At 41.3% G+C, this 27616-nt stretch overlaps 1 protein-coding gene across 1 annotated transcript; it reads right to left on the reverse strand.

Annotated features, from left to right (window-relative positions):
* Positions 1-9395: 9395 nt before the first annotated feature.
* Positions 9396-26200, reverse strand: wapla (WAPL cohesin release factor a). The gene is made up of 20 exons (XM_070840904.1): positions 25936-26200; positions 24915-25316; positions 24015-24720; positions 22422-22729; positions 22032-22162; positions 20947-21042; positions 19962-20123; positions 19126-19262; positions 18124-18235; positions 17193-17423; positions 16690-16801; positions 16417-16514; positions 16060-16136; positions 15362-15537; positions 14915-15030; positions 14552-14788; positions 13621-13837; positions 12378-12466; positions 12189-12284; positions 9396-11420 (listed from the first exon to the last, which is right to left on the reverse strand). Exons 2-20 carry the CDS (start codon positions 25288-25290, stop codon positions 11355-11357), a joined length of 3543 nt encoding a protein of 1180 aa, XP_070697005.1. The 5' UTR covers positions 25291-25316; positions 25936-26200; the 3' UTR covers positions 9396-11354.
* Positions 26201-27616: the final 1416 nt, after the last annotated feature.

The raw sequence follows: 27616 nt of genomic DNA on the forward strand, positions 1-27616 counted from the left end.
TGTTGCTGTGTATTGGTACATCATTAAACATGATTACAGCTAGTGTGTTATCAATCATTCATTAACTGTTTATACAGCAGTTATAAATGCTTAAATGCTTATAAAATAGGAGATGTTGTAAGGCTGGATTTAACATTAATAACCACATAGAACTGTCTTTTTGGTTTACAGCTACATTATAGTGTGTCATAAATAATGTATTACGTGTTCTTAGACGGCTTAGAAATGCTAAATAGTGGGGTTAAAGTAAAGTGTTTCCTGAAAAGCGTTATCAACTGATATTAATAGAAAGTATCAAAAAACGAAACATCCTCATAGTGTGAGCCCCCAGGCATGTGATAGAGGCTCCTCCTCATTCCCTTTACACATTTTACATTGAAAGGATTCAGCAAATCCTCCAGCAAATCTTATTCCCTCTGCAGACTATAGTGCAAAGAGCGATAGTGTCCCAGGAGTGTAGTGTTCACAAAATTGGCTCTACACTCTGTGATGACTTCAACAGAGTGTGCAGCTCACATTTCACAGCATCTGTATACAGGTTTCCCTGTCATGTGGCACCTCTCACTCGCTGCTGTTGTTTTCTGAGCTGTTGTTAAACAGTCCCAAGTGTGAGCCCAGGCTCCCGAGAGCTGTTAAAAACCTGAAATGTCAAACCCGGCAAAGCACCATTTAGCCACCTTGACTATGATGCTGCATATTTCACTTGAAGAGGATCTTGGCATGTTCTGAACAGTTTCCCTCTGTGTTCTCCCCCAGGCGCTACAGCCTTACAGGGCACCCTGCCAAAGGAGAGGATTAATATTAATTCCTTCCAAATTACTTCGAGATTCAATTATGCAAGATAATGCAAATACCGAGTCATTCAGGTCTGATTTACTTCCTGCACACACAGAGAAGACCAGGAAAAAAATCTGCCAATTGGAGCAGCATTGTCTGACACAGCTCTTTATTCTTTTCTACTTCTACGCTCCTTTAGTGAGCCGTCTTTCTCTGTGTGTTGGTGAGATATCTGAGTGTAAGGGTAATGACATTTGGGAGATATTGCCACTGCTAATGTATAATACAGCCAAAAGTTTGCCGTCAAATATAGCGTCAGTATCAAAAGCCCTTTTCGTCTTGTCGTCTCTCAGTGCTGCATTGAAAGTTTTGCCTTGCTGAATGCCAGCCTCCAGGGAAGAATCACAGGGACCATTAGATTAGAAAAAAAAGGAAGCCTCCAAACAGAGTTTGGAGGCTTGTGCTGCTGATGTTTTGGTTTGCTTTTCTGAAGCCACAGGGGTCTAGCTGCTAGTTGGGCTGGCATGCCCTCAAACACACTGTCAGTTAATCACTTGGATCTCCAGCAACAAAACCAGCCAGGCCAAGTGAGAAAGAAATGTATATAAGGGAGTGGAAAGAACATGACAGATAAAAGTCAGAGAGAGAGAGAGAGAGAGAGAGACTAGAGGGGAGGAAAATGTGCAGAAAAAGAGGTAAAGGGAATAGAAAGAAAGCAATGGTGTGAAACGTGGCTACTGCAAACAAATTATTCCAAATTACTCTGAGTTATCTCTCTCTCTCTCTCTCTACATATATACACTGTGTTCCAAATTATTACGCATATGCTGTTTTTGTTCGTTTTTCCTAAATAGTCAATACAAATGACAGTCGCTACGATTTTTTAAATCCTCAACAATTATATTATAATCAGGATTTTATTAAACAAAACTTCAGACGATGACAACAGTGTTTTTTTTAAATAACTCAAAATACAGTGTTCCAAATTATTATGCACAACAGAGTTTCAAAGCATTCAATAGGTTATAAAGAATTGAAAATGCAAATCTGTTGTATTCTCTGCATTAGGAGATAATAAATGCTGTTTCAATCAAAAACATCTTTATAGGTCAAGTTACATGTTAACATAGGAGCCCTTCTTGAATATCACCTTCACAACTCTCCCATCCATTGAACTTGTGAGTCCATGTATAGTTTCTACCTGGATTTCATATAATTATGCCAGAATTGCCTCCCAGAGCTGCTGTTTTGAGGTATACTGCCGGTATACTGCCGCCCACCCTTATAGATTTTCCTTGTAAGGGTGCTCAACAGGTTCTCAATAGGGTTGAGGTCAGGGGATAATGGTAGCCACACCATGATTTTCTCTCCCTTTATGCCCATAGCAGCCAAGGACTCAATGGTATTTTTTGCAGCATGGGAGGGTGCATTGTCTTGCATGAAAATGATTTTACTCCGGAAGGCACGGTTCTTCTTTTTATACCAAGGCAGGAAATGATCCGTTAGGAACTCCACATATTTTGCATAGGTCATTTTGACACCTTCGGGCACCCTGAAGGGGCCTACCAGCTCACTCCCCATTATTCCAGCCCAAAACATCACTCCACCACCTCTTTGCTGACCAACCACCAGCCACCATGGCCCAACAGCCTTGTTGGGACATGGTGGCCATCCACCAGCCACCCAGAACTCCATCCATCTGGACAATCCAGTGTAGCACGGCATTCATCAGTGAATAAAACTGTTTGAAAATTGGTCTTCATGTATTTCCAAGCCCATTGCAAACGTTTCTCCTTGTGAGCATTGGTTAGGGGTGGCCGAAATACAGCTTTATGCACAACTGCAAGCTTCTGAAGGATCCTGCATCGAGAGGTTCTTGGGACTCCAGAGGCACCAGCAGCTTCAAATACCTGTTTGCTGCTCAGCAGTGGCAAAAAAAGTTTGACAAAAATCTTCCCCAATGCACCTTTATCTGAACGAACCCGTCTGCGCTCTGAATCACACACAAATCTTCTCACAGTACGATGATCTTTCTTAAGTTTTCGTGAAAATTTCCAGTGTTTTCATACGTTTTGCAAGGCATTGCAATATTTCACTCTTTTCATCTGCAGAAAGATCTTTCTTTCTCCCCATATTGCATGAAACCTGCGTAATAATGTGGAGCAACCTCCTTAAGTAGTTTCCCTTTAATTAGGCTCACCTGCCAAATAAATTATCAAACCTGTCTGAAATTGATGTCAGTGTTTTAAACAGACAGGAGAAACAACACAAGCAAAATGCTTCACTGAAAAACAAAAAAACAAAAGTTTATTTAACTGAAATCCTACTTGCATAATAATTTGGAACACAGTGTATATATATATATATATTCATATATTTATATATTTATATATAAATTGGCTATTATCATTTCATTAGTTAACTGAGGCTGGATTGCCAAAACAACAAACCTGTTGACAGCTGCCGGCAAAGAACTAGCCCCAGGCTTTCACATTTCGACATTCGTTCTGTCTCTCTGCTGAACACGGGTACCCGATGTCCAACAAATTCATAGGTAGCTGAAATGACAGGCAAGCTTTGCAGCAACTAATCTGACATCTTGTTTACTGCCAGCCTGGAAATTGCAGTAGCTGCACCTAACATTTCCTTTATCCTCAGTTTAGCTCTCTAACTGAACTCACATCCTGACACTTATAACAGTAGGCTAACTAAAAACATGTCAGTCTGTTACAGTCTGCAGCTTCTTGGAGTGTAAAATAGGTCTTTTGAATGAAAAGCATAAAATTACTGTCCCTTTGGCGGCCAAGCAAACGAGCTTGTGAAGTAATTTATACTGTTAGCAACTAAGCTAACAAGCTCGCTAACTGCCACTAGCTTTAAAGAGCTCCCCGTCTCTGTAACACATCTCAATTAAATGAAACGCTGTATAATCCAGAGAAGAAAACGCCAGGGGAGAGTGAACCACTCAGTGCTGAGAAATTAAAAGGAAGCTCAGAGAGCTGTTGAGACAGACTAGCCGTAGTATGTTACTGGCTTTTTTGGCATCCCTTAAGTCATCATGGTCGCATTTCAAGTGTAATATCCAGTGTTTTGGAGCTTGATGCAGAGGGAGTAAAGGTCTCTGCTGCATCGATTTTTACAGTCCTTTTTAAAATGTCTCGTGCGAGTTTCTCAACTTTATATAAGTGCAATACTATATCACTGGAGTGCACCTTTAAATAATGATAGCCGTAGTAGACAGACATAATCTTCCACTGAGGCCAACCTGGAACTGCGCTGTATCCTGTTATACACTATCCGTTTTGAAAATAGATGTGTTTCAGTGGTTAAACATCGTAGGATGAATTATAAAAACGGGCAAGCGCCATGGAGGGCCAGGGATGTAAGATGTCAAGCCAAGATAATGATATCTGAGATAAGATGAGACTGCCTGATTCACTCCGCATCAACCAGGGATCTTTGCATCTCTGCCTGTAAGTCTCCACGATCACCCTTCAAATAAAGGAAAAAAAAAAAGAAGAAATTCTAGAATAAAAAGAAAGAACAAACCGTTCAGCACAATTTTGCAGTATGGGACAGTTATGGTGTGCACAGCAGGAGAAATCTTTATGTCTCCTTAATTGTTACTATCCTATTCCTTCTGTTGAACAAATTTCTCTCTATCCCTCCCTTGATCTTGTGATCTCAGGACCAACGCACGCGCACAGATGCTGTGAATGAGCAAGAGTCCCTGAGCTCCTAATAACGTTCTTACAACCCAACCCACACACTTAGCCTCCTTACACAGCTACCAGCCTCAGAATCCATCCATCCATCCATTTTCTATACCGCTTATCCGTCAGGGTCGCGGGGGGAGCTGGAGCCTATCCCAGCTGACTTTGGGCGAAAGGCGGGGTACACCCTGGACTGGTTGCAGGGCCACATACAGACAGACAACCACTCACTCTCACACTCACACCTACGGGCAATTTAGAGATACCAATTAACCTAATATGCATGTCTTTGGATTGTGGGAGGAAGCCGGAGTACCCGGAGAGAACCCACGCTAGCATGGGGAGAACATGCAAACTCCACACAGAAAGACCCCGGGTTCAAACCGGGATTCGAACCCCGGACCTTGCTGTGAGGCAACAGTGCTAACCACAGCACCACCATGCTGCCCAGCCTGAGAATCAACTGTGTAAATAAACAAAAAACAAAAGACATCAAATCAGAGATAGATTATCAACTGGCTGTTGATTTGGAGGTTTGGTTGTGCTGTGGACATTTTCTTGTGAATGTTTGCAGTCCTATATGTGTTTATGCACGATCAGATGTGTGCACCGGTGATTTGTGCTATGAATTGAAATGAGACGTCCTTGCAGGTGATCCGAGATCCTCTACTTGGGATCAACTGCAGGAGCTTGCAATGGTGTTTGTCCCCCCTTTTACATAAACACACGCACACACACACACACACACACACACACACACACACTGCTTCCAACATTAATGCAACACACAGATGGGCAGATATAAACACACGTGCAAAACAGCAACCCGGCCCACCCCACACAATGTTCATCAGCCTGCACTCTGCTGCCACAGACAGAAAGACGGCTGCTGCGCCTGGAGGTGAAGAATAGCAAAAGACAGAGGCAGAGGAGGGTAGTAATACTACCACTCTGCTCTGCTCCTCATCTGGCTCGCCCGTGGACAAAGCCCATCCGTTGGAGTGCAGGTCACGCACACCCAGGAATACAGATGGGCTGGTGAGTCTCTCTGCCCTGCCACTCAATGATTTAAAGGGTGAGATTAAACAAGAGGAGCTACCTGCGCGTGTTTGAGCAGAAAGGGGCTTGTTTTGTCAGGATGCAAGTGTGTTTACACATTTGGTGCAGTGTACACGTACCTACTTTTGTGTCTTTGTTCATTGCCTTTATTGCGAGTTGTTTGCAGGCCTGTGTGTATTTTTTCACATGCCTGGCTAAGTGTATGCATATCTGCAAACGTGTACGTGTGTGAATAAACAAGACACCAGTGAAAGCATCCATTTAGGCTGCAGTGCACAGTGTGCTGTGACAGCAGAACAGGGCAGCACTGTTGGACAAACCGCACAAAATCCTTTGTAGTGAAAGCAAAACAATCAAAGGCTTGTGCACAAATCAGCAGTGGCGGCTGTTCCGCCGCTCAACAGTGTGGTCAAGTGCAAAGTTTCTCTTTCAGTTGACAGTGTGATGCTCACGGTTCGGTCGAGGTTCTCCTGCAGCTTCCAGATAATACTCTCAGTTCAGCTTCACTGTTTACCCTCTGACTTAATCTGTCTTGACGTACAAATTGAAGCGCCGTAGTTAGAGGGAAAAGAGTTGTTCTTAGTTTTAACGGCAGTGGTGGAAAGTGCACAGTTAGTCGAGCAACTTTGCCAAGCACACATCAGTGCTACTTGTACTTGAGTACAACTATCTCATACTTGACACTACATTTGAAAAGTTAATACTGCGTTTTTTTACTCCACTGCATTTGACAACTATTTTAAGAACCCAGAATATAAAATGTGCTTAATTAGCTCCATGCTGACCTGCTATCATATTAAAATGATGCTTAAATGTTAATGCATCAGTAATGGGCATCCAATAAGCAACAGTATAACGCCACCATGGGACATTCTGCATAATGTGTACTTTCTGAAGGTTAAATGGTAAGTCTGTTGAGACTTTGCATTTTTCTTTTTGTCAAAAAATTCTCATGAGAAAAGCCACTCAGTCTCGGTGCCATAGACGTCCATTGTTGTCAAAACTATTAAAAACACATCAAACACTGCGCTGTTGCACTGGGTGACAAGTCTCTTCATTATATTGAACAAGAGCACTGCAGTTTATTTTCCACAGCATAAAACAGTCCCCAACAAGAGCACCATTTCACCCTGTTAGAATAAGATTTGCAATAAATGAACCCACGGTGCTCAAGTTGTTTGGGAAATCGCAGCCTTTCTGAAAAACAAATTTGTGAGCAGTTTTTAAATATTTACTTGGCTTGGGGCTTATGCCACATTCAAGTCATGGCAGAATTATTGTAATAACAAGTTTCATAATTGTAAGCAGCATTCACTGCAACTTCCAAAGCGTAGTCAGGACTGTGAAAGTGACTTTTCTGAGAACTTCACTGTCCAAATCTAAATTCACCACTGTAGAAGTGCCTGAAAACGAAGCAAACGAGGACACTTCGCTTCAGCCGAGGCCCTTGTTGGATGTAAAAAAATCCAGCAGATGTGGTGTTATACCGATGATGCGCACTACTTTTAACTCTCCCATGACCAACGCTGCAGTCACTGAACTGTCCCGTGTGGTCCTGTGAATTGATTTCTCGCTAGTCATCGACATGGGAACCTTTCCCATCCGTCCGGCATAACATGAATGCTGCATTAGAGCAACAGGCAGACTGGAGAAGGCTTAAAAGTAATATTGAAAAAGACACTGACAAACACACTGTTAGTTCTGGTCTTTTTATGGGATTTCTTGGCAAAATGAAAAATATAGAATGTCAGGCCTATCCTTTATTAACATCTTGCTAATGAATGTTTTTTACATGGTGTATCGCTGCTTTTATTTAGGTGACAGATCTGTATACTTCTTCCAGGTCTGTTTAAAAGCTTGGTTTCCTCTAAGCCCATAATAGAGGTGGGGACCGTGGGTGTTTATCCTTTAAAAATCACATCTTTTAAAACACACATTATAGATGCTGTGATATATTTTACTTTCTCTGAAAGCAAAAAGCCACATTGGAAGAGTACTTTCTTAAGCACATAACTGTTGTCAAAAGCACTCAGAGCTCTGGAGAAATAGATGAATGGTTTTGCACGTTTCAGTCTTCGTTTCATGTGTTGGTGCACAGGCGGTAAAATCTTTGGCGTGACAGCTTGATTTAAATGTACTGAATGAGGGTGTCGATGGTCAGCAAACTAACTATTGAATCCCTTTTACAAATGTTCCACCACTCTGCGGGGCGTGCACAAGTGTGTGTGTGTGTGCGTGCGTGTGACTGCATCAGCGAGATGAGGGCGTTTATCTCTCCAAAGACAGCAGCAGAGTTCTTACAGCTTGAGGGGAAATCAGTAGGCAACACCACTGATGAGAAGATACTTGTGTGTGTGTGCACACAGGAACATGTACACACAAACACACGTGTTCACAGCCATACAGGCACTGAGGTTAGAGGCTGAGTGCTCACACCACCTAGTGGCATTCAGGCCTTGCATCATTCTGCCTGGGGAGGAAATGGCAGCAAGATGAAAGGACAAACAAAACAATATTCACACCTGTAGGCTAGGCGCCCACTTAATCTTTCCATTCACAACAATGCCTGCATGAGATAAAACACCAAAATGGAGTCGCATGGAGTTAAACACATAATTTTTTGCTTGAGTAAATCAGGCAATAAACAGCATCAGAGAAACAGGAAGACAACAGGTTATGAGAAAGTAAAACAGCATGCGCACGGGGGAGAGGCAGGGCTGAGGAGACAAATGAGTAAATCCACAAAAAATAACGTGGCCAAAGACGGAGGGAGATGAAAGAATGAACGCAGAGGAAGCGGTAAAATTCAGATGCAGTTTTCTCCCTTAGGCTGTGCAGCTTCACTGAGAAGCTTTGATTGGCAGGTGGGAAATGTTAATCCCCTGTGCTCTGCATCCTTTTCTCCCTCGCATTCTCTCTCGGTGGAGGACATCCTATCAATCTTGTTAACATATAGGAAACGCTGCCTTTTTCCACCTCGCGTTTACGCTCCTCCACTTCCTTGCCACTGATCTTCACAGGATGAATGTGCTCCCTGCCTTTGACTGAGGAATCGTCATGTATAATGTATCGAGGCGGATGAAAGGCAGAGGTGGCTGTCATCGACATGCAAGATTCTTGCTCTTTGAAATTTAAATGTGCACTTCCACCTCAGTCTAATCACATATTTGCATGTTGTGCAACGAGACATAAAGACATAATTACATGTTATTTGTGCACTGTTTAAACTTGTTAGCTTGTCTCGTCAATCCCTGACGTTTCAGATTTTAAGCCTGCATTTGTCCCCACTTGTATCGCAGTTGATACAGCTGTCACCTGCATGGAATCAGTGGTGCCACATAGTATTTCACCGCATACACCACAGGCTCCCCGAGCTATTTGTAAGTTTGACTCTCGGCTAGCAACTGCAACAAGAATCTTTTGTTTCCATTATGCAGCAGTCAGTCAAGCCGAGGGGCCGTGTCCACAAACTGTCACCGCTGAGTGCTGTTAAGTATACCGACCACGGTTTGGACTCTCACTCCATCTCAGCCAGTTTGTCAGGGATGAGAAAGAAATGGGGGTTGCACACACAGATAGACATATCTCACCACACACACACACACTTTCACTTATAGCCTTGTAGGGTTACAGGCAGAGAAACAAGCTAGAATACAAAGTTAAGCATTCGGGGGCTGCTACAAGCATGAATACTGAAAGGAAACTAAACATCACTTCTGTTTGGTAAAGTGTTTACCTCCTGTAGCTCTGAATGCATAAAGCGCCTGGAAAGTACAAGCCTGGAAATGAAAGAAAGCATTCCTGGTGTTGAAACCATTCAAGGAAGAAAACACATGGGGAGTGTACTGAAAGTAGCAACTTTTTTTTTCTTTTTGAGATACAACTATTTACATGTAACCAAAGATGATGTCCTTGAAACGGGTACAAACAAATTTTTTTTTTTTCCTCTTCCTGCGATTTGTTTTTCCAAATGACAACTCAGAAATATTGTATAAAATAAAAATATCAGCTTCAGGGAAAAAAGTAGTCTAAGCATTTTAAATGTCCATTAACCGCTATGTACAGGAGTATTTACAATCTAAAATTCCATTCAGACCAGAATTTTGCAAAGTAATTAACAGTAAACACAGTTGCAGTCATGTTGACTGCAGCCCTACAAACCAGATAAAACTAATCTGCTTATACAGGTATGGCTGTCGTTCAAATCAGTGATAGTACATGTGAGCAGTACAAGGCCGAGGCGTTTCCAAGGTTCATGTGCATCATTACAGGTAAAAATGACACCACAAAAGAATAAATAAATGGGAGCTTAATGCACAGAGTCAGATACAGCATGATACAATGGCAATAAAAACAGGAAGCTCCATGTGGCTGGACATAGACACATCACCCACCAGGAAATCTCCCACATCCATTAACATGAGCATTAAAGTAACTTTTCCCATTTTATCATATGCAGCAGGTTTTGATTCAATTTGTGGGTTTAAGCCAAAACCATGACTCAGCTGAATCTGTCACATACTTGCACTATGTCCAGCCACCGGGCTGTGTCAAATGGGATATATTCTATGGAAACATGATGTGGAACTTAGGACACAAATGGCATCTCACTAGGGTAAAAACTTTGCATTTACAAAGGAGGAGAAAGCATTAAATTAAATACATTTTTAGAAAAAAAATTAACTTCATTATGAATTCAAAAAGGAAGCACAATCAATTTTGAGTAATTCATCACCTGTTATATTGAGTTTAAAATGCATCCAGTAATTTCATACTATTGAATTAATTGAATTTTAAATAATCAAAACAAACTAAAATCTAACCAAATTGATAATGGGCAAGAAGGAAATCCAAAATTCATAATAGCGCGTAATTTCCAAGTGCCATTATCAGTCAAATAAAGGACAACCTATCAAAGACAACATGTCACACAGTCCTGATTTCTTTAAAAGTAATTCATAATTTGGGTAAAAATAAAATGCCCTCAAGGAAAAAAAAAAAAAACAAGACAGAACGCCTACTCAACCTGCTAACTTGCACAGTTAACTAAATTAACGGGCACAATAAGAATGGAAACAAAAAACTTAAAAATACTCTCTTTCCCTTAAACATTCAAGCCAACTGCAAACATGTAGGTACATGGATGTATGCATTCAAAAATCATTCCACACGAGTTTACACATAGACGTCATTCTAACATCCATGAAAATGATTGTTTTTCATGCTAATCAATGATTTCGCCCTTAGTTTGACGTGGATGAGTCGAGATTAAAATGCAATGATCCATAAAATTTGATTCAGAGGTTCACACTCCAGCTAATTGACCAGGCATCAAGAACAGAAAGCGGACTGGAGATTCAACCTCAGTGGCCCGTTTGTGTCGAACCTCTTGGGAGGTTTCATGAAGAGGTCTGCACGGAGTCCATCTGCATATTTGACACTCCACCGAGCATTTTGAAACTTTAGCCTAGCCTCTGCTTGATTCACAGTTACCTGAGGATGAATCTAAATGTGAGTCTGAATGTGGCGTTAGTTAAGTGGAGCTGTGGGTATCTGCTTGTCCGTCAGCGAGCAGGGCTTTGGTTCAGGCTGTGCTCCAGGAAGAAAGTGAAACTTTTGTATTTGTGTGTTTGCAACATACGCCTTTATCAGTGAGAATTGAAAGTGATCACAGCGCTGGGTGATCTTGTGAAGTCAAGGGAATGCTGCTGAGTCTCCATTGACCCCTTGCGGCTTCGGTCAGGTAGGGGGCACCAGAATAGCCTGGGATCCCTTTAATGTACGAGTTCGCTGTCTGGCCGTCTGTTAACAGTGCTCCAGGTAGTCGATGACCCGCGAGATGGACTTCTGCCCTGTGGTGCCCATTGCACACTGTGTGTGGAGACAGAATAAGAAAAACAAAAAAGTGTGAGGGTGCTAACTAGTACAACTGTATTTGGGAGGTCTTGAGGCGGAGAGTGAAAATTTTAAAAAGACGTCTGAGCTGCTGATCAAGTAAAACAGCAATATTTATGAAACAGATGGTTCCTGTCTTAAATTCTGACAGGACGCGTCACATTCAAAGCTGCTGCAAAATGCACATCTGTGACTGTAACTGTTCAGTTTAATATTATTGCCCGAATTATTCTTAAATTACAACATCATACCACCACTTCAGTTTTGCTGCTTAGATACACATGAATCATATTTGATACGTGATTGATCATAGTACAGTATTTTATAAAAGCTAAGTGCTGACAGACGCTGTGCTGGGTAAGAACCTATTGAAAGATATTTTGAACATGGAGCCTTTTCGTATACTGGTCTTTACAGCCATTTCAGATGTTAAAAATTCCTCAGTGTCTACGTTAATGAAAAGCAGAAAGAAAAGCTGCACTAAAATGTTCTTTTGATCAGTGGGTCCAATTAAAGGGCTTTTTGTAATTTCAGTACAATTTGCCTGCAGCGATCAACATTTTTATAATATAAATCTGATATCAGTACTCTGTATTTTATCACATAAAAATGATTATCTTGTAGGAAGAAAATTAATGTGTCACTATAGAATAACACTATAGTTCCATTCCAATGTACATGTCCCTTGACAACATCATAATACAAGGCTGATTACAAAAGGTCTGTGTTGACAGCCGTACTCACAGTGAGGTTCATGAAACTCAAGAACTTCTTCAGCATTTCTGTCATGATGGAGAAATCCCCTTTAGGTAGATGTTCTCTCACAGTAGTCACATTTGTCTGGGGGGGATGATAAAGAGCAACGACATGAATATTTCTGGGTAGGAAATATATCCTTCAATCATATTGCGTAAGTGTGTCAGATATTCTCACCTGGCTGCCCTGGCAGAGGCAGCCCAGCAGCAGAGCGGTGTAGGAGGCAACAATACTGTCCTCCATATGCTTGCCTGCATGCTGCAGAGCTACAACACAAGGGAGAAAGTAAAAAATTCAGAATTACAAATGCATACATTTTCTAGTGTGGAGGGGAAAGATTCAAGCTCTCATGGCTGAAACCGCTAAAGAGATGGAAATAAAAATCTGGCTCCAAACATCCCTGTGAGCTGGACTCTGTAGCTGTGATTCACTGCTTAATTACCCGACAGGCTACACTGTGGCTAAAACATTCAGTGAAAGTCGCTAATAGCGCCAATAAGTCCTCATGGTATCACTATGCTTATTGGTGGCTGCATTCAAAGGAACAGTTAAAAACCATAAAGCAAGTACAGAGGTTTGCATATGTGAACATGTGACCATCTGCACAACATATTAATGCAGTGCATGAGGCGTTTTACGGTGAAGTCATCATTTTATCACTGACGCATAAATATGACAATTTATTAATTGTGGGCTCAACACAGACACATAAGTTGTCAACAATAGGCTGAATGTGTGGCCAAGTGACTTTTACGGCTGATTTAAACAATCAAACATAGGTGTTCATTAGCACAGTTGGATCACAGTCAGTGGTTGCAATGTTCCTGTGCCTGCACAACCTCCTACACAACATTAACACAGCTCAACTGCAATATTATGGCAAAGCCAAAGACAGACTGTGAGTAATGACAATTTTGAACATAGATTAATCTGCCCACTGCATTCTCCATTCATCGTTTGGTCTAGATCAGAAAATGCTGAAATATAGAAACTTAATGTAATGTTGGGTAAATCTTGAATGAAAAAGGGTCAAAGACAATTTATAGACTATTCATTTCCTATCCAGTACTTTACATTACCTTTACAATACCTACATTTGCACTTATTAGCTTTATTAATCGACAAATCACTTCAGCTGTAGCAGATACTGTACACGGCTTAAAGGCTTTGTTATCCTGCGACATTGCTGCAGTTTTATGAATCCAAAACATGGACAAGAGCCCCCCCCTCCCTGACTCCAAATGCACAGGTTTTTCTTGTTCCAACCTTAATTAGCAGAGAAGCAAAAGAGGTAATGAAGCTGTCACGCAGTAATGATTACTGGAACATTAAACGCATTTATCTAGACTCCGATTTTAGCCAAAGCTAAAAACAGCTCCTCTTACATGCACAAAAAAACAACTTCATAGAACACACAAACCTTTATTTAGGTCCAACTCTTCATCCTCCTCCTCTTTTTTCTCACTGTCTTTCTTCTCAGTTTGGCTGTCGTTGGTTTCAGCTGCCACCCACTGGATCTCTCCCGACGTCTCCTTCCACTCTCCGCTTTGGTCCAGTGCCGGCTTGGGAGCCTCGCTGATGAGGTCGTCAGTCTTAGCCTCAGCCAGGATGGCAGCGCGCTCCCTCTCCAGGAAGAGCTAGGATTTAGTGAAAAATAAACAGTTGACAACTCCAAACACAACAGATATTTAATAATTCAAAGGGAATTAAGGCATTGCGATTAAGCACGGTAGCCAAGGTTTTGCTTTATGGCGAGGTCAGAAGGCAACTGGGTATGCTGAAATATGTGAAACAAGCTTTTAAGTCTTTAACGTGAAAGTTTATTTCAAAGTTAATCACTTGTTTATGCTAAAAGGTTCCAATCAGGCTGTCAGAAAACATCGCACTAATGAGTCAGTTGGGCAAGGAGTTGGGTCAGACTAATATCAATAATAAAAGAAAATATTAATAAAATTGCATTTTTATCTTGAAAGTCAATTTAACAAATGCATGTGCATCGATTTATATTTGTGTATTATTTAGTGCTCAAGCTATCAAATGTATGCAACTTCAGACTTGTGCATTTACTTAAAATGCACTGAAGGGTACAGCTTATGGTTGTGTGATGGGGTATCTTGTATGAGGGGGAAATAACAGCATCATCCACATTGATCAATGCGCCAAAGTGATGTTTCAACGGTCTCACACAATATAAAGCCTTCTTTGAACAGTAAAACGAAAATTGATTTTTCCTCATGACAGCTAGTCACTGACACACAACCGTACTTCAAAAAGAAAACATGAAAAACTCCACAGTAAAAAACACAGTAACTGCTATAATATTTATTAATGAGTCCTGGCACGATTCCTACCTTCACCAGGGCAGCCAAAGCACCGGAGGGCTTGGGTTTGTCAGGGCCGTCTCCCTGAGTCTCAGCTGTGCTTGGCAGTGCTGACGCTGACGTTGCCGCTGTGTCTGACTGTGCTGGGTCAGCAGGCTGCATCAGGCTGTCTTCCAGAATGGTGTCATCGACACTGTACTCCATGTCCACCAGACAATGGCGGTTTCTGGAGCTGTACTCCACAAGGTTAATTAGTAGACCCAGACCCTGGTATACACAACAGAATACATGAATAAGACTGAGTACGGGCATAGACATACACATGGCAACCATGGGTTGGAAGAATATCTTTCTAACAGTTATGTGGTGGTGTTTTGTTCATGAGCGCCTCACCAGTACTCGCACGTCAAAGCGCTGCTCCTGGGGTATGTAGCGCGGAACTCGAAGGACGCAATTCAGAGCAGTTATTGTTAGCTGTTCCTGCTCCCCTGTTTTAGTGCTTCCCCACTCTGCAGACAACATTGAAGAAAACATTATTAACCAAAATGTTAATTATGTAACTGAGCACCTGAATATTACATTTTATGACGAAATCGTTAAGTGTACTAAAAAATATGATTGATATGTTGAAGTCTATACAACCACATTAATGAGAATATATTCCAGCAGTGATACTATAAATTACAATATTGCTAAAGTATGCAGCTTATATTCAATGCAATGAAATGTGGTTCATCGTAGAGCTTTACATCAGCTCTTAATATCCAGAAATGCCAGATAAAAGCAATGAAGACAGAACAAAGGCAAAACAAATGCACATGCGAAAAAATATGAGAATACCATTGTCATGGGTAAGGTTGAGCAGCACTCCTATGACAGCCCTCATGCAGTCCTCCACTGCCTTGCCCACATTACTAAAGCTGCAATGGGGCAGTGCTGCACCCGACGATGACAGGGAGCTGTTATTTAAAGCTCTGCTGTACCGCTGGATCATATCCTCACAGTAGCGCAAAGCTCTGGTGAGAGGAAAAGAAACACATATGAAAGATGAGAGAATGTAAAGAGCAAAGTCAGATGGCAGAAATGAGAGACATTATCAAGGAAACATGCATACGGGTGGGAGAGAGAGAGAGAGGAAACAGATTAAACAAACAGAGAGGAGCAGCGGAAGATTCAAAAACTTTATATGATATAGCCTAGACTGCAATTGTGTGTCCACCAATACAGAAATATTAATCCAAGCTTAATCCGATCCAAATCTGGTGACAATTCTAAGTAACACATTTTACAAATCTTTACAAGCTCTGGTGCTAAAAACTGAGGAAACCAAGAAGCTAGTTATGTTGTCGTCTATTACTTTAAGGTGTATGTTTTACTTGACAAGCAACCCACAATACCCCTGAGGTCTCTCTTTAATATGATGGGTACAAGAATGTTACAAAAAGTGCAAAGGTAAATTGAATGAACTATTATAGTCTGTGCCTCAGTATGTGTCCATGTCCACTCAATAATAGCTTCCAGCTGTATCTGATGCTCACCTGGCAGAGGAGACAATGAGTTGGGAGTCCTTGTAGGCAATCAAGTAACCCTGGTTTTCTGGGTTCTGCACTGTCACCTGTAGTCAGACATGAACAAGAAATAACATCAGTATAGGGGAAAGCACACTGAAAGGCTCAAAAAGTACTCAAGGAACAGAAAACAAGGGTAGACACTTGAGACTTTTGATTAGTGACATTTTAAGTGAGATCGTTGATAAGAGGCATTCAGTGCTTTAAACAAAGCCTGTCATCAGGTAACAATAACAGATACCATCCCATCCACAGCTCTCAGTACTGAACTGCTCTTGTCCTTGAGTGTCACTCTTGTATGACCCAACTTGATTGAACATTACTTACACTTTCAAGCACTCTCAGACACCTCTCAGCCCCCCATAAAGACGCTACGAGGCTCTCCTTGTCATCTTCTTGGCTCAGGTTTTGCACACACTCTTTGACTGCAGAAAAACAACACACACACACACACAGCGCATGACTGTTACAAATCCTGAGAGCTACATGAAAGCTTTGACACTTAACCTCTGAGATCAGATCTTTGCACATACACACAAATACAAACTTGCAAACCGCCCACCTATGACCACCTGTGTACTTTGAATCCCACATACGTACCTTTGTCTACAATATGGTCCAAACCTCCCAGTAGCCGTAGTTCTTCTTTGAACCAATCTCCGGCTCTCTTGGAGGTTAGAGAGAGCAATGTCTCCATGGCAAGGTGCCCCGTCTACAACAGGAAAAAGACCAAGTAAAATCTGCAATAGCTCTCCAGTATCCTCCTAAAACATCAGTACAGTTCAACAGAATAATCTTAATGGGAACCTTATTTACATCAACTTCCACATAAAAAAACTGATTTTCAAGGATCCCAATCACTAGCATAAACACATCTACATGCAATCATACTTTAAAAGATAACAATACATGTTTGGCTTTGGAACAAGAGAAGAGTCAAAGAGAGAGAGGCGCATTAAAACTAAATTAGACTGACATTTTGTGCTCAGTTTGACAGCTTAGGCAATTACTAAAACATTTCCAATTAAGCTACTTAAGTATTTATGAAGTTTTACCCGTTTAAGAAAGAATCACTTCAAAAGAAAACTATAAAACCAACCCACCGTGATGTTCTCCAAGTCAAGGTGCTTGTTGTGCACAGTCTCACACAGCTTCCTTATCTTCTCCTTGACTTTTTCCACTTCCTTTGCGGTGAGCTGATCCTGGTGTGCAGAGTAGTCCTGGTCCAGCTCTAGCAGCTTGATCATAAGCTCCAGGCAGGCCCTGTCCAGATCCATGTTAAGACGATCCCGACTCAGAATGTACATCAGTGCAGCCGTGCACAGAGCAAGGTTCTGATAGAACGATAGAGAATGGCTTTTACAAAGTGGTGGAGGTGGTGCTGAGCATACAGAGGTGAGACAAGGTGGTCAACTGGTTGAACTCCCTGCCAGTGGGGAAACTCAAACTGAATACCTGTCCATGATCATAACATTTTCTAAGCTAGGACATTTAGCTAGGAGGGTAACAAACAGTTAAGTGTCTGTGCAACCAAGGAAAACACTCACTAGCAATACTGCACACTACGGAAAGGTTACACTTCAAAGTAAGACTGATGCTGTGTTTAACACCTAAGGGCACTGACACGAATGCAATAATAAAACAAAAGATGACTTTTAAATGACTGCAAGCATGTAGAAATTAAGCACCCTTTTCATTCACAAATATTGCGGACGTGCTGCTCAAGACATTAAAACAATCCCCCTCTTCAGATTAAATGCAGCATTCTGTGGCCTGCAGATAACACTGCAATTGCTGGTGACTTAAAGTCAGTTAGAAATAGTGACAATTAAGCAACAAAATTGGCACTGCAGACTAATGCAGGTGTGTAAACAAAATCAGGTCTTAGTGTATTAACGTGAATTAAAGTGTATATTTGAAACGATGTATGAGTGAAATTGTATAGAACTGTATTGGTACTTGTCGAATCAATCAATTTCTTTTTTTTTTTAGGGTGATGACAACATGAAATTGACAGAGAAGCATTTTACTGACCGGGTGCTGTGAAACATCACTGAGCAGTTTGAAGACCTGCGCAACTTTCCCTCTGGCCCGCAGGTGCATCCTGAAACTGGGCATGGCACACCGTGTGGCCAGGCTGATTATACTGGACAAGTGGGAGAGCAAGAGAAAGACAGATTAGAGAAATATTGGGTTGAATATTTATCAGTCTAATACTAAGATGACTGAGACAGAATGTGACACAGCCTACTTCCAGCATCACCATATGCGACTTCCACCTACAACATGTTCTGTTTTGTATTTCTACTCTGCCTTTTCACTCTCTTCTCTCTGCACGTGTAAGGACTGAAAAGCATTCTAAAAAAGGAGGCTGGACTCCCCTGCAGCTTTTTCTGAAGCCAAGGTTGTCTCTCCTGGGTGGATTCCATTTTCACAACAGTGGTTATATGCTTTATTGGACTACAGAAAAACTGGCTTTATCTCGTCATATTAAGCCAGCAGACGGTGGAAACAAAAGTGAGACGCGTAACCGGTAAAGGACAGAGAGCAGAGCAAAATATCAGTGCATGAACTGCCTCTATAGGGCTAATTATTTCTGTGTCAATTCAAAAAAAAAAAAAAAAACAAATTTGTTTTTAACAAATGAAATCCACAAGAATACCAGTGCAAAACCTGTTAGTGTTAGTGTTGGATTATTGCATGTGAAGACATTTGGGATTCTGTGGTCTACTTTCTGCTGCTGGAATAATAATTATTGATTTGTTATGTTTAATTCAGAATTAGTGCAATGATTTCAAATCAAAAACAGCCTACTTGTAAGGCCAATGGAGGAGCAGCTAACATTATGACATGAACAGATGTCAGGTGACAGGTGCCTGTACCACTCAATCAATTTAGTGAGGTACTTGATACTCATATAAACCAGTACCATCAACATGCCAATAGAAATCTATGTCAGAGCACATTTAAAGCATCCAAGTGCTTCTCCATAGAATGCCACAAAAAGGGAAGCACTAAGTGTTTTACTCCACTTACCTAAGGCATCTTGTGTTGAGTGGCTGGCTGCTCTTTAGCCCTGTCTCCAGGTACTCAAAATCATCTGTGAACTCTTGATTCTCGCCGAACTCCACCACGTCATTGAAGTGCTTCACATGCTGCACCACTGTGTACAGCTGGTGGAAGGGGAATGGGGTTAATGAGAGCTAATTGGGAAGCGGTGCATCTGTCCAGAGACACAATCAGCTCAAACAAACACAGTGAGAGAATTGCTCTCATTTCTAAATTCCTCTATATTGGTTCCATTACCGGCATTAGCTGACTGTGCTAATACCCCTCATCAATAAAAGCTCAGCATGTGGAGTTGGGGCCTGATCAGCAGTAGACTCTGTATGTTTACCAGTATCAACAGTCATGCTGTGTGTACACTCAGTATGACACAGGAGGGAGGACCTGGGTTTAAGATAACACCAGTGTGTAGTGACAGCTTAGCTAAAGCCATTTTACCTCGGGGGATCTGTGGCTAACAGGCTGATCTGGGGCCAGAAACCCCATCTGTAAATGGCACAAGCTGTAGGGGAGTTTAAATTAACAGCAATATTCCTCATTGCTGCCTCCAACCCACACTGGTGTTTAAAAAAACAATAGTGAGCTTGGCAGGCATCAAGTGAATGCTATCCCTTTACTATATAATCTGCATAAAATGGGTAAACGCAGCTAGGCTGGGTATTAAAAAGAGAGATTACTTCATAGTAGTATGAAAATAAATACATTGATAAAAAGAAAAACAAATAAGCATTTAGCTGCAAAAGACAGTTCCTCATTTCCCCTGTTCCTCAGCCGTCTAAAAACATCTCGGCATGCTCCAGACTCACCTCCTTGTGCTCCTTCCTGCATTTGAGTGCTGTGACAATATCCTGGTTGAGTCGCGTGGGGATGGTCTCAGACTTTATGACTTTGGGCGGCGGTGGAGGGGCTTTGAACAAGCCATCATCTTTATGGGAGTTGCTGTCCTTGCTGCTGCTCGATAAAATGGCCTGAAGATGGAAAAAGGCGGAGAAATGCAGCTCATACCAAAGTAACAAAATCTGTTTAATGACATGTCTGCAAGATTTATCACAGCTTAATAGTCTGTTAAGCACACAAGTCTTTAATACATGTTGTTAACAGAAGTCAGCTGAGATACTGCAAAGTTAAAAACAACTTCTAGATCCAAGTTGCCAGATTCTGATTAGGATCTCTCTGAACGAACATTCACATCCATGGGGGGAATTCAACAATACACAAGTAAACCCAGGTTCACTTGTCTGGGAAAATTAAATACATGTGCACAGAAAGAGACTAATTAGGGCAATTAAACAAAACTGTTGACTACTAAAAGACCAGTAAACAATATCCTGGGTTGTGGACAGCATGGAAAGGGGGAATTCAGCAAACAAATTATACTAGTTATCACCATTCACTTTACATAATACCGTGTAATATTGTTTGGTCGTTTTGTGTGCAGAACAAATGCAATACTTTCAAAGGAGAACATTCAACATTACAAAACAATTTTTTTTACCCAATCTCCCTTTTATTTTAATTTTAACCCTTGTATGGTGTTCGGGTTTGTGGACCCGATTTCATCCGTTTTTATGTTCTTTATCAAAAGAAAAATTATACGATTAATCTTTTTATTCAAACTCAGACTCATCAATATGAGCCAAGGCCAATGACTTTGAGTTTGAAAAAATAATTAATCTTCATCATTTTGCTCTTGATAAAAAAATGAAAAAGGGTCCCACAGACCCGAACACCATACAAGGTTTAATAAAAGGCAAAACAATAGTAATAACAACTAAGGCGTCAATAACTTACCGGCGCAGTCTGAGATCGAGAAAGTGGAGGCACAGGAATCTCTTCGGGCTCAGGTTGGTTCCAGTGGCGAGCGTTGTACACAGCTTTAGCAGGGGACTGGAAGAATAGGAATATGTTAATTAGCAGCATAACAACTGATGTGACATTAGTGTTTCATGTAAATCCATTCATTTACTGATAACTGCCAGCATTGCAAAAACCACACACAAAGCTCAAAGCACCAAAAGCTTTGTCACTGCTGCATGAACGAAGACTGTACAGAAACACTTGCATGTTAATCTCCATAAACCATTTTAGCACAAAGCTTAAGTTATTGTTGTGAATTAGTGACTGAACACGTAAATACTTTATGCTGCAAGTCATGATGATACAGTAAGACAACCACGGCCGCAGTGTGGAACATAACAGTCCCCAAGCAGCGCAAAACATTTCCTGAAAATTACACATTGTGCGACTCAATTATATATTGCAAAGACACTGCAGAGTTGTGTCGATGATGGAGGAACAGTAAACACACAGAACTGAAAAGACACACCACAAATAACCTAAAGCCACAGCAAAACATGATCCAGAAAAGCAGAACAAATGTGGGCATTACACAAAATACCACTAATAAAAGCAGAGTTATTCAAATAAATATGAGCCTGACCAAGAGGCAATATTCAAACCCTCTTCACACTGGGAGACCATGCAAAGTGCGTGCTCTTTATCACAAATTTAGCCCATTCGTGTGAGACTGCTGTCACAAGTTAATCCCTGAGGATCGCCATTCAGAGTCTACAAATAACACAATACAAACACAATAGAATTAACATTGAATAAATCTAGGGTTAGTTTAGGTTCTTTCCCTCCCCTTTTATCTCTGATGCTGCCTCTCTCCCATTATTTCAGTCAATTTTTAGACACGCATGATATTCAATTATAAAAATGTCATTTACACATCAAGAACATTAGAAGAAATGCATGTTCAAAGCCAAGCAGTGTCCGACCCAAAGTCAGCATTGGATGGGAAGAAGGTCATAAAGGCAAAATTACTTTTGAGTGAAAGCGGAGAGAGGAAAACAGTTTGTAGTATGCTCAGTTACCTTTTTCGGTCCACTGAAGATCTTTTTGAATCCAGTGCCAAGGTCCTTGGATTTGTCACTTGGCTTCCCTGAGCGTCCTTTCTGTCCGTCAGTGCCTCCAGGACTGGAGTCATCAGAGAAGTCAAAAGCATCTGATGGAGAAACCATTGCTGATTGTGAGAAACGAGCATCAATATGTGAATAGACTGAACTGATATGGTCTCGTCTTCATTCAGTCACTGTACATAAGTAAATCCGACCTCTCCCAAGCTCTGAATAATGTGAATGTTTTAGAAGCTTCTGGGGTAAACTGGAATCAGGCTACAAGTCTTGCTGTCAATATCACCAATCAGCACAGCGGTTAACTCTTATTCAAGAGTCCATGTGCCTATAAGTTAAGGATCAGCTCACCTGTATTGCTGCTGGCCTGGCTGTCCTGAGAGTCACTGGTATGAGGGCTGTCCACACTGGAGCTCAGAGAAGCTAAGGATGCTGCCGCCTTCTTGGCCTTCTTCTCTTTGGCCTGAGAGCTCTCGTCATCACTGTCACTCTCGCTCAGGTCGTCGAAGCCAAAGTACTTAATCTTGTAGCTACTCATGCCCGTCATGCCTCCTTCTGGACCCTCCTCACTCATGGGGTCCTCTTTGTCCTCAAAGCCAAAAAACTCTAACTTAGTCTCAGTCTTGGTCTTCTTGGTCTTTGTCTGGGTTGGTCTGAACCTGGGAACATACAGAGAGGGGATTTGTTTTGTTTGTTTGTATTGTTTTTTTACACAAGTGGTGTGGAAGAGGGAGAAACTGGAGCTGGACAAGCAAAGCAAAAACCATCCATTTGAGCAAAACAAATAAAAGAAAACAGGATTCTGAAGTAGGTGTACCAATGTTCAAACAAGTCAATGACCAGAAAACTATTACCAGAGAAGACAACATAAAACCTCTACTGAGCCCCAGCAGGGATGTCACTGTTTAGAAAACATTAATACGAAACATAAGAGACCTTTAATGGACCACAAATACTATATACACCAATGGCTGTGTCTCCAAAGGGCTGTTCTAGACAGTGAAATTGATATTAACATACCCATTTAGATGTAGAGCGTGCCTTGGTGTTATCCTTTGCCTTATCCAATCTGTAAATAAGCCTATGTCTTTCCTGTTTCATTTCAAACTCATTCACCTGACAAAACACAATAAATAGAACTGCACCGATCTCAAACTTACATAGTGCATACAGTAAATGCCTGAATATTAAAACCCTTGCAGCACCTCAAGTAATTACATTACTTGAAGACCACTTCCAGTTTGACAGTAACAGTGTACTTTTAAGCAACTGAATAACTTTTATTTAATACGGTTCAGTGATGGAAGACAGAGATTTCATAGCCAGAATTATATAAGTGTATGAATAAGCACACAATGAAGTACAATACAAAAGTGATGTTCATTATTTGTGGCTGGCTCATTTTATTGTGTATACATGGAAATTTGAATAACCCACACATGAAAACTCCTGAATGACTCACACAAAACACAAAAGTTGTTAAAGCTCCTTAATATCACTGATGTCAATTTCATGAAACTAAGAAAATGTTGGGATAATATTTGTCAATCTTTTTAGATTATTTTGTCATAGCTTTTTAGTGATGTTCTCAACACATGCTTTTAAGACAAATAAGCCCCTTTACACAGCTTTTTCAGTGTGGGAATATTACATTATTATTCTGCCTCGCTGTCAGTGTAAAACATACTTACAGAACGGGGGGTTGTCTTTGTTCTGCCTGTGAGCAGCAGCGGAGGTAGTAAGAGAGACACATCGAGACTAACTAAAAAGTGTGAGCCGACAGGACGCTTCTAGACACCAGCACTGTTGTGTTACACGCCCTGCCTTTTTTAGCTCCCAGAAAGCCAGCACGTTAATCTAAAAATCACATAGTGGGAGAGCGAGTCTTCTTTGAGGTGATATTGCATGATTTCTGTGTTAAAAGGGCTAGAGAAATCGTTTTACCTGGTAGGTTTGGTTTGGGGGGCATCTGACTTCTTCTTCATCTGGCCAGCCTCTCCAAGGTCAGCAGGTGCAGCTGGGGTAATCAGTTCATCAATGCTTCGCTCTATTGAATCCTGGATGGTGACGTTGCACACCGACAGACAGGAAGGGTGCAAAATGGTGTAGTCCCGTACCCTCCCACCGCCCCTGCCTGCAGGCTTGGCTGCTGTTTTAGCACTGGCAGCAGTACTACTTGCACTAGCAGAAAGGACACTGTTGGGTTTATCTTGGGCACTCGCTGCTTCAGTGGACTTGTTGCTGTTGTTCTCAGCAGGCTCAGAGGACATTTTATCGAGCCTGTTTGGCCGCTGATATTTCTTGCAATTTGAGGCCCTTAAGGTAAATGGGGATGGGGGAATGTTGTCCACTACTTCTGGTGGAGGCTCCAGCTCTGTACTTTTCATCTCTTCTGATTGCAGCCCATCATAAGAGGAAGAAGTTTGGAGGTCTCTGCTACCACCTGGTGCATCAGTGGATGGTTTAACAGAGGTGTCTCTATCAGAAGAAGAAGAAGAGATGGGCGCCTGGGGTGCTGAGAACTTCTGAGCATTAGAGGTGAATTTGTTTGACACAGAGGCCACGCATGAAGGTTTTTGGTTGCTATCTGATGCACTTTTGAACCAGGGCTGGTTATTTTGAACAACGTTCAGTTCAGATGTCCGCTTGCCTGTAAATAGAGGAAAAAAATACAAATGGTCACACAACATAGCTGACATTGCGACAAAAGGGCAAGCAGACACTGCCAATTAAATAAACAGCTAGGGATGGATAATGAAATGACAGGAAGGCTACAGTTAGTAAATGTATGGACATAAATAAAGGCACTGATAGGTTAGTCTAAATTACGTATTGATTACTTACTTGTGAGCGTGGCCGTTGAGCTTGCAGAGCCCTGCGCAGAAGTCACAACAGTGGCTGTCGCGTCGGCCTGCACTGCGGTCGTCTTTGCCACATCTTTCGACTGGGACAGGCTGTGAGAGGTTACAGTCTTGGACTCATCATCACTATCAAACCCGAATGGGTCCTCTTCACTGTCACTGTCCTCTAGCCTGGGCCTCTTGGGAAGCTCAGAAACATCAGGTTTTAACAGAGGCCTTTTGGCCCCCAGCTGAGCCTTGTAGGTGGTCTCCCCCCATTTGGTGGTCAGTGTGGGCTTTTTATTGGAGAAGACCTCTTCAAATTTTGAATTAGCCTCCCCTCCCTTGCGGTTGTAGGTTTTACCAAATCTGGATGTCATGATGGCTGCTTTATGTTACATATTCCCTGTGAATATAGAAAGAGGATATTCAATATTTAACAAACCGCTTTAGCTTAAAGTAAACTGTACAAACGTCAGACAATGTACCTCTGAGGCTAACGTTAAAATATAACGCAGCATTGTTCCACGTTTAAGATCAAGCAACAAAAAAAATCACTTAAGCAAGGCTGGGTTAATTACCTTGGCGTTAGCTCATAAGTCATGTATCAACTATTGGTTGATAGCAAACCAAGTTAGCACGGCTAACTCGCTAGCTCAGGCAGCAAATGTTTCAAATAACATTATCGGTCGGAACATAAGCACTACGATGGAAAGTGAGTGCAATTTAGACGAACTTTAGTCAAAGTTGGACTTAATTATATCACAAATGCAACACTGACAGGACTGTTAACTTCCTTGCGTTTGTTAACCCAAGCTAGGCCTTGTAAAGTTACTGTAAAGTTAGCCATTAGCCGTTAGCTTCAACATTGCTAAACTATGCTAACGTTAGTCCCCTCCTCACATTTCACGCCCGAGTGCATCAACTGTGGGATCTTTTACGTTTTAAATATGATGAAGTAATTTAACATATAAGTTTGAATTTAGACATTAAGGTTTAAAAACTACAAGAGAGCAACATATTACCTTTGAACTCCAGCGACTAGCTAAACGTCCGCTTGTTTTTTAGCCAGCCGGCTAGGCCTGATGTCCCACTCGCGCACAAATCAAGCGGGTAAAGTAGCTTTAGTTCAGCAGAAACAACGCTAGAAATACATCTCCAACCCTAATATATCCCCAGAGCATCGCTCGTTATCAAGGAAAAGCGACCAAAACGCACCCGTAGCTAGTACAGTCTAAATATAGAGGATAATCCGGACTTTTTGCATTCAGTAGTGCTACTGACGGCCATTAAAACATCCCCTCCCTCCTCGCTCCCTGGAAAGACCCCCATGTAGTGCGTTGCAAGAAGGAAAGTAGCCAATCAGCGGCAGGGAGGTTTTCCTGTCAGTCAGTAAACGTGACTCTGATTGGTTAAGAACTGAGACCATAATAAACGATAGGCGGCGCTGGAGGACCACATTAGCTGATATAAACTTGAAGACGTGCCTAACAGAAAGTGACGGTGTCATCTGCAGTTACCGGCCATCGCACATTTTCTCACTCTATTCTATTGGCTCTAAGGCAACTTTAACAATGAAATACTTCAGTTTAGAAACTTCCACACAACATATCAACTATCCCTTTAAGCTAAAACAAATGTAGAAGTCTCTAATTTACTGCAAGACTATATACGGATCAAAAATGAATAATTTATCGTGTTTCTTTAGTATCTACTCTTTTTTTTTTTTTTTGATAACACAGTCAGTTTTAAAGGGGCCTGCTCACTCAAATGACAAAGATGCTGTCAACAGTGTTCATTGGGGCTACAGTAAATTATTTATTTATTCATTTATTAAACCATGGGCAAATAAAATCAGAACTTGCCAAAATGAGGCTTCGGCTACATCATTCATAAGTCACTTTAATTATATTATTAATTATTATCACACTATTACTATCTTCACTGCCCTTTCAAAAACACAATAGAACATTATTAGAATTATTATTTTTAATTAAAGTGTAGCACTTTAATATAATCCTTATTTGTGGTGTCAGCCTGAAGTATATTTTATTCAGTCAATAGAAATATACTTCTATACAGCCAAGTTTGATTGTTGTGTGATCACTGGACTGAATGTTCAAACACTGCTGGAAACAGAAATAGATAGAAATATAGATCACCAACGCTGGCACTGGTCTGGGGCACAGATGGTGTCAAATGAATGAGTAGTGTGTTATAAACAGCCCGGGTCTGCAGGCCAAAGTGGTCCCAACTGTATCGACACTTAACTGACCATTACTCTAGCTTGGACAAACATCACAACATCTCCTTCAACGCATGGAAAACCTAACAAAGGATACGGATGCTACTCCCCATGTGAATCTGTTTTTTAAGGGTTTTTTTAATTATTACTTTTCAGAATCTTTCTACCAGAAAATAAAATGACTCCCTCTGAATTGCCTTCTATTTTTATATCATGTCATGGGGTCACAGTTGAAACAGGTTACACACAGCTGTTCTTTACACAACTGTAATGCCATTACATCAACACCAAAGCGTCAAATCCACTAACACATTTCTTAGAAGCCTGGCTTAGATCACTATTAACCCACTGTTGTCCTCTCAGTCATTCCATTTCTATCATCACTGTGCAACATTTGGACAAAGATAAGAGTATGAAAAGCACAGACCATATACAGTCAGTGCTAAACATACAAATCTCTG

Source organism: Pempheris klunzingeri, chromosome 12, assembly GCF_042242105.1.
Source record: "Pempheris klunzingeri isolate RE-2024b chromosome 12, fPemKlu1.hap1, whole genome shotgun sequence".
Taxonomy (NCBI): Eukaryota; Metazoa; Chordata; class Actinopteri; order Acropomatiformes; family Pempheridae; genus Pempheris; species Pempheris klunzingeri.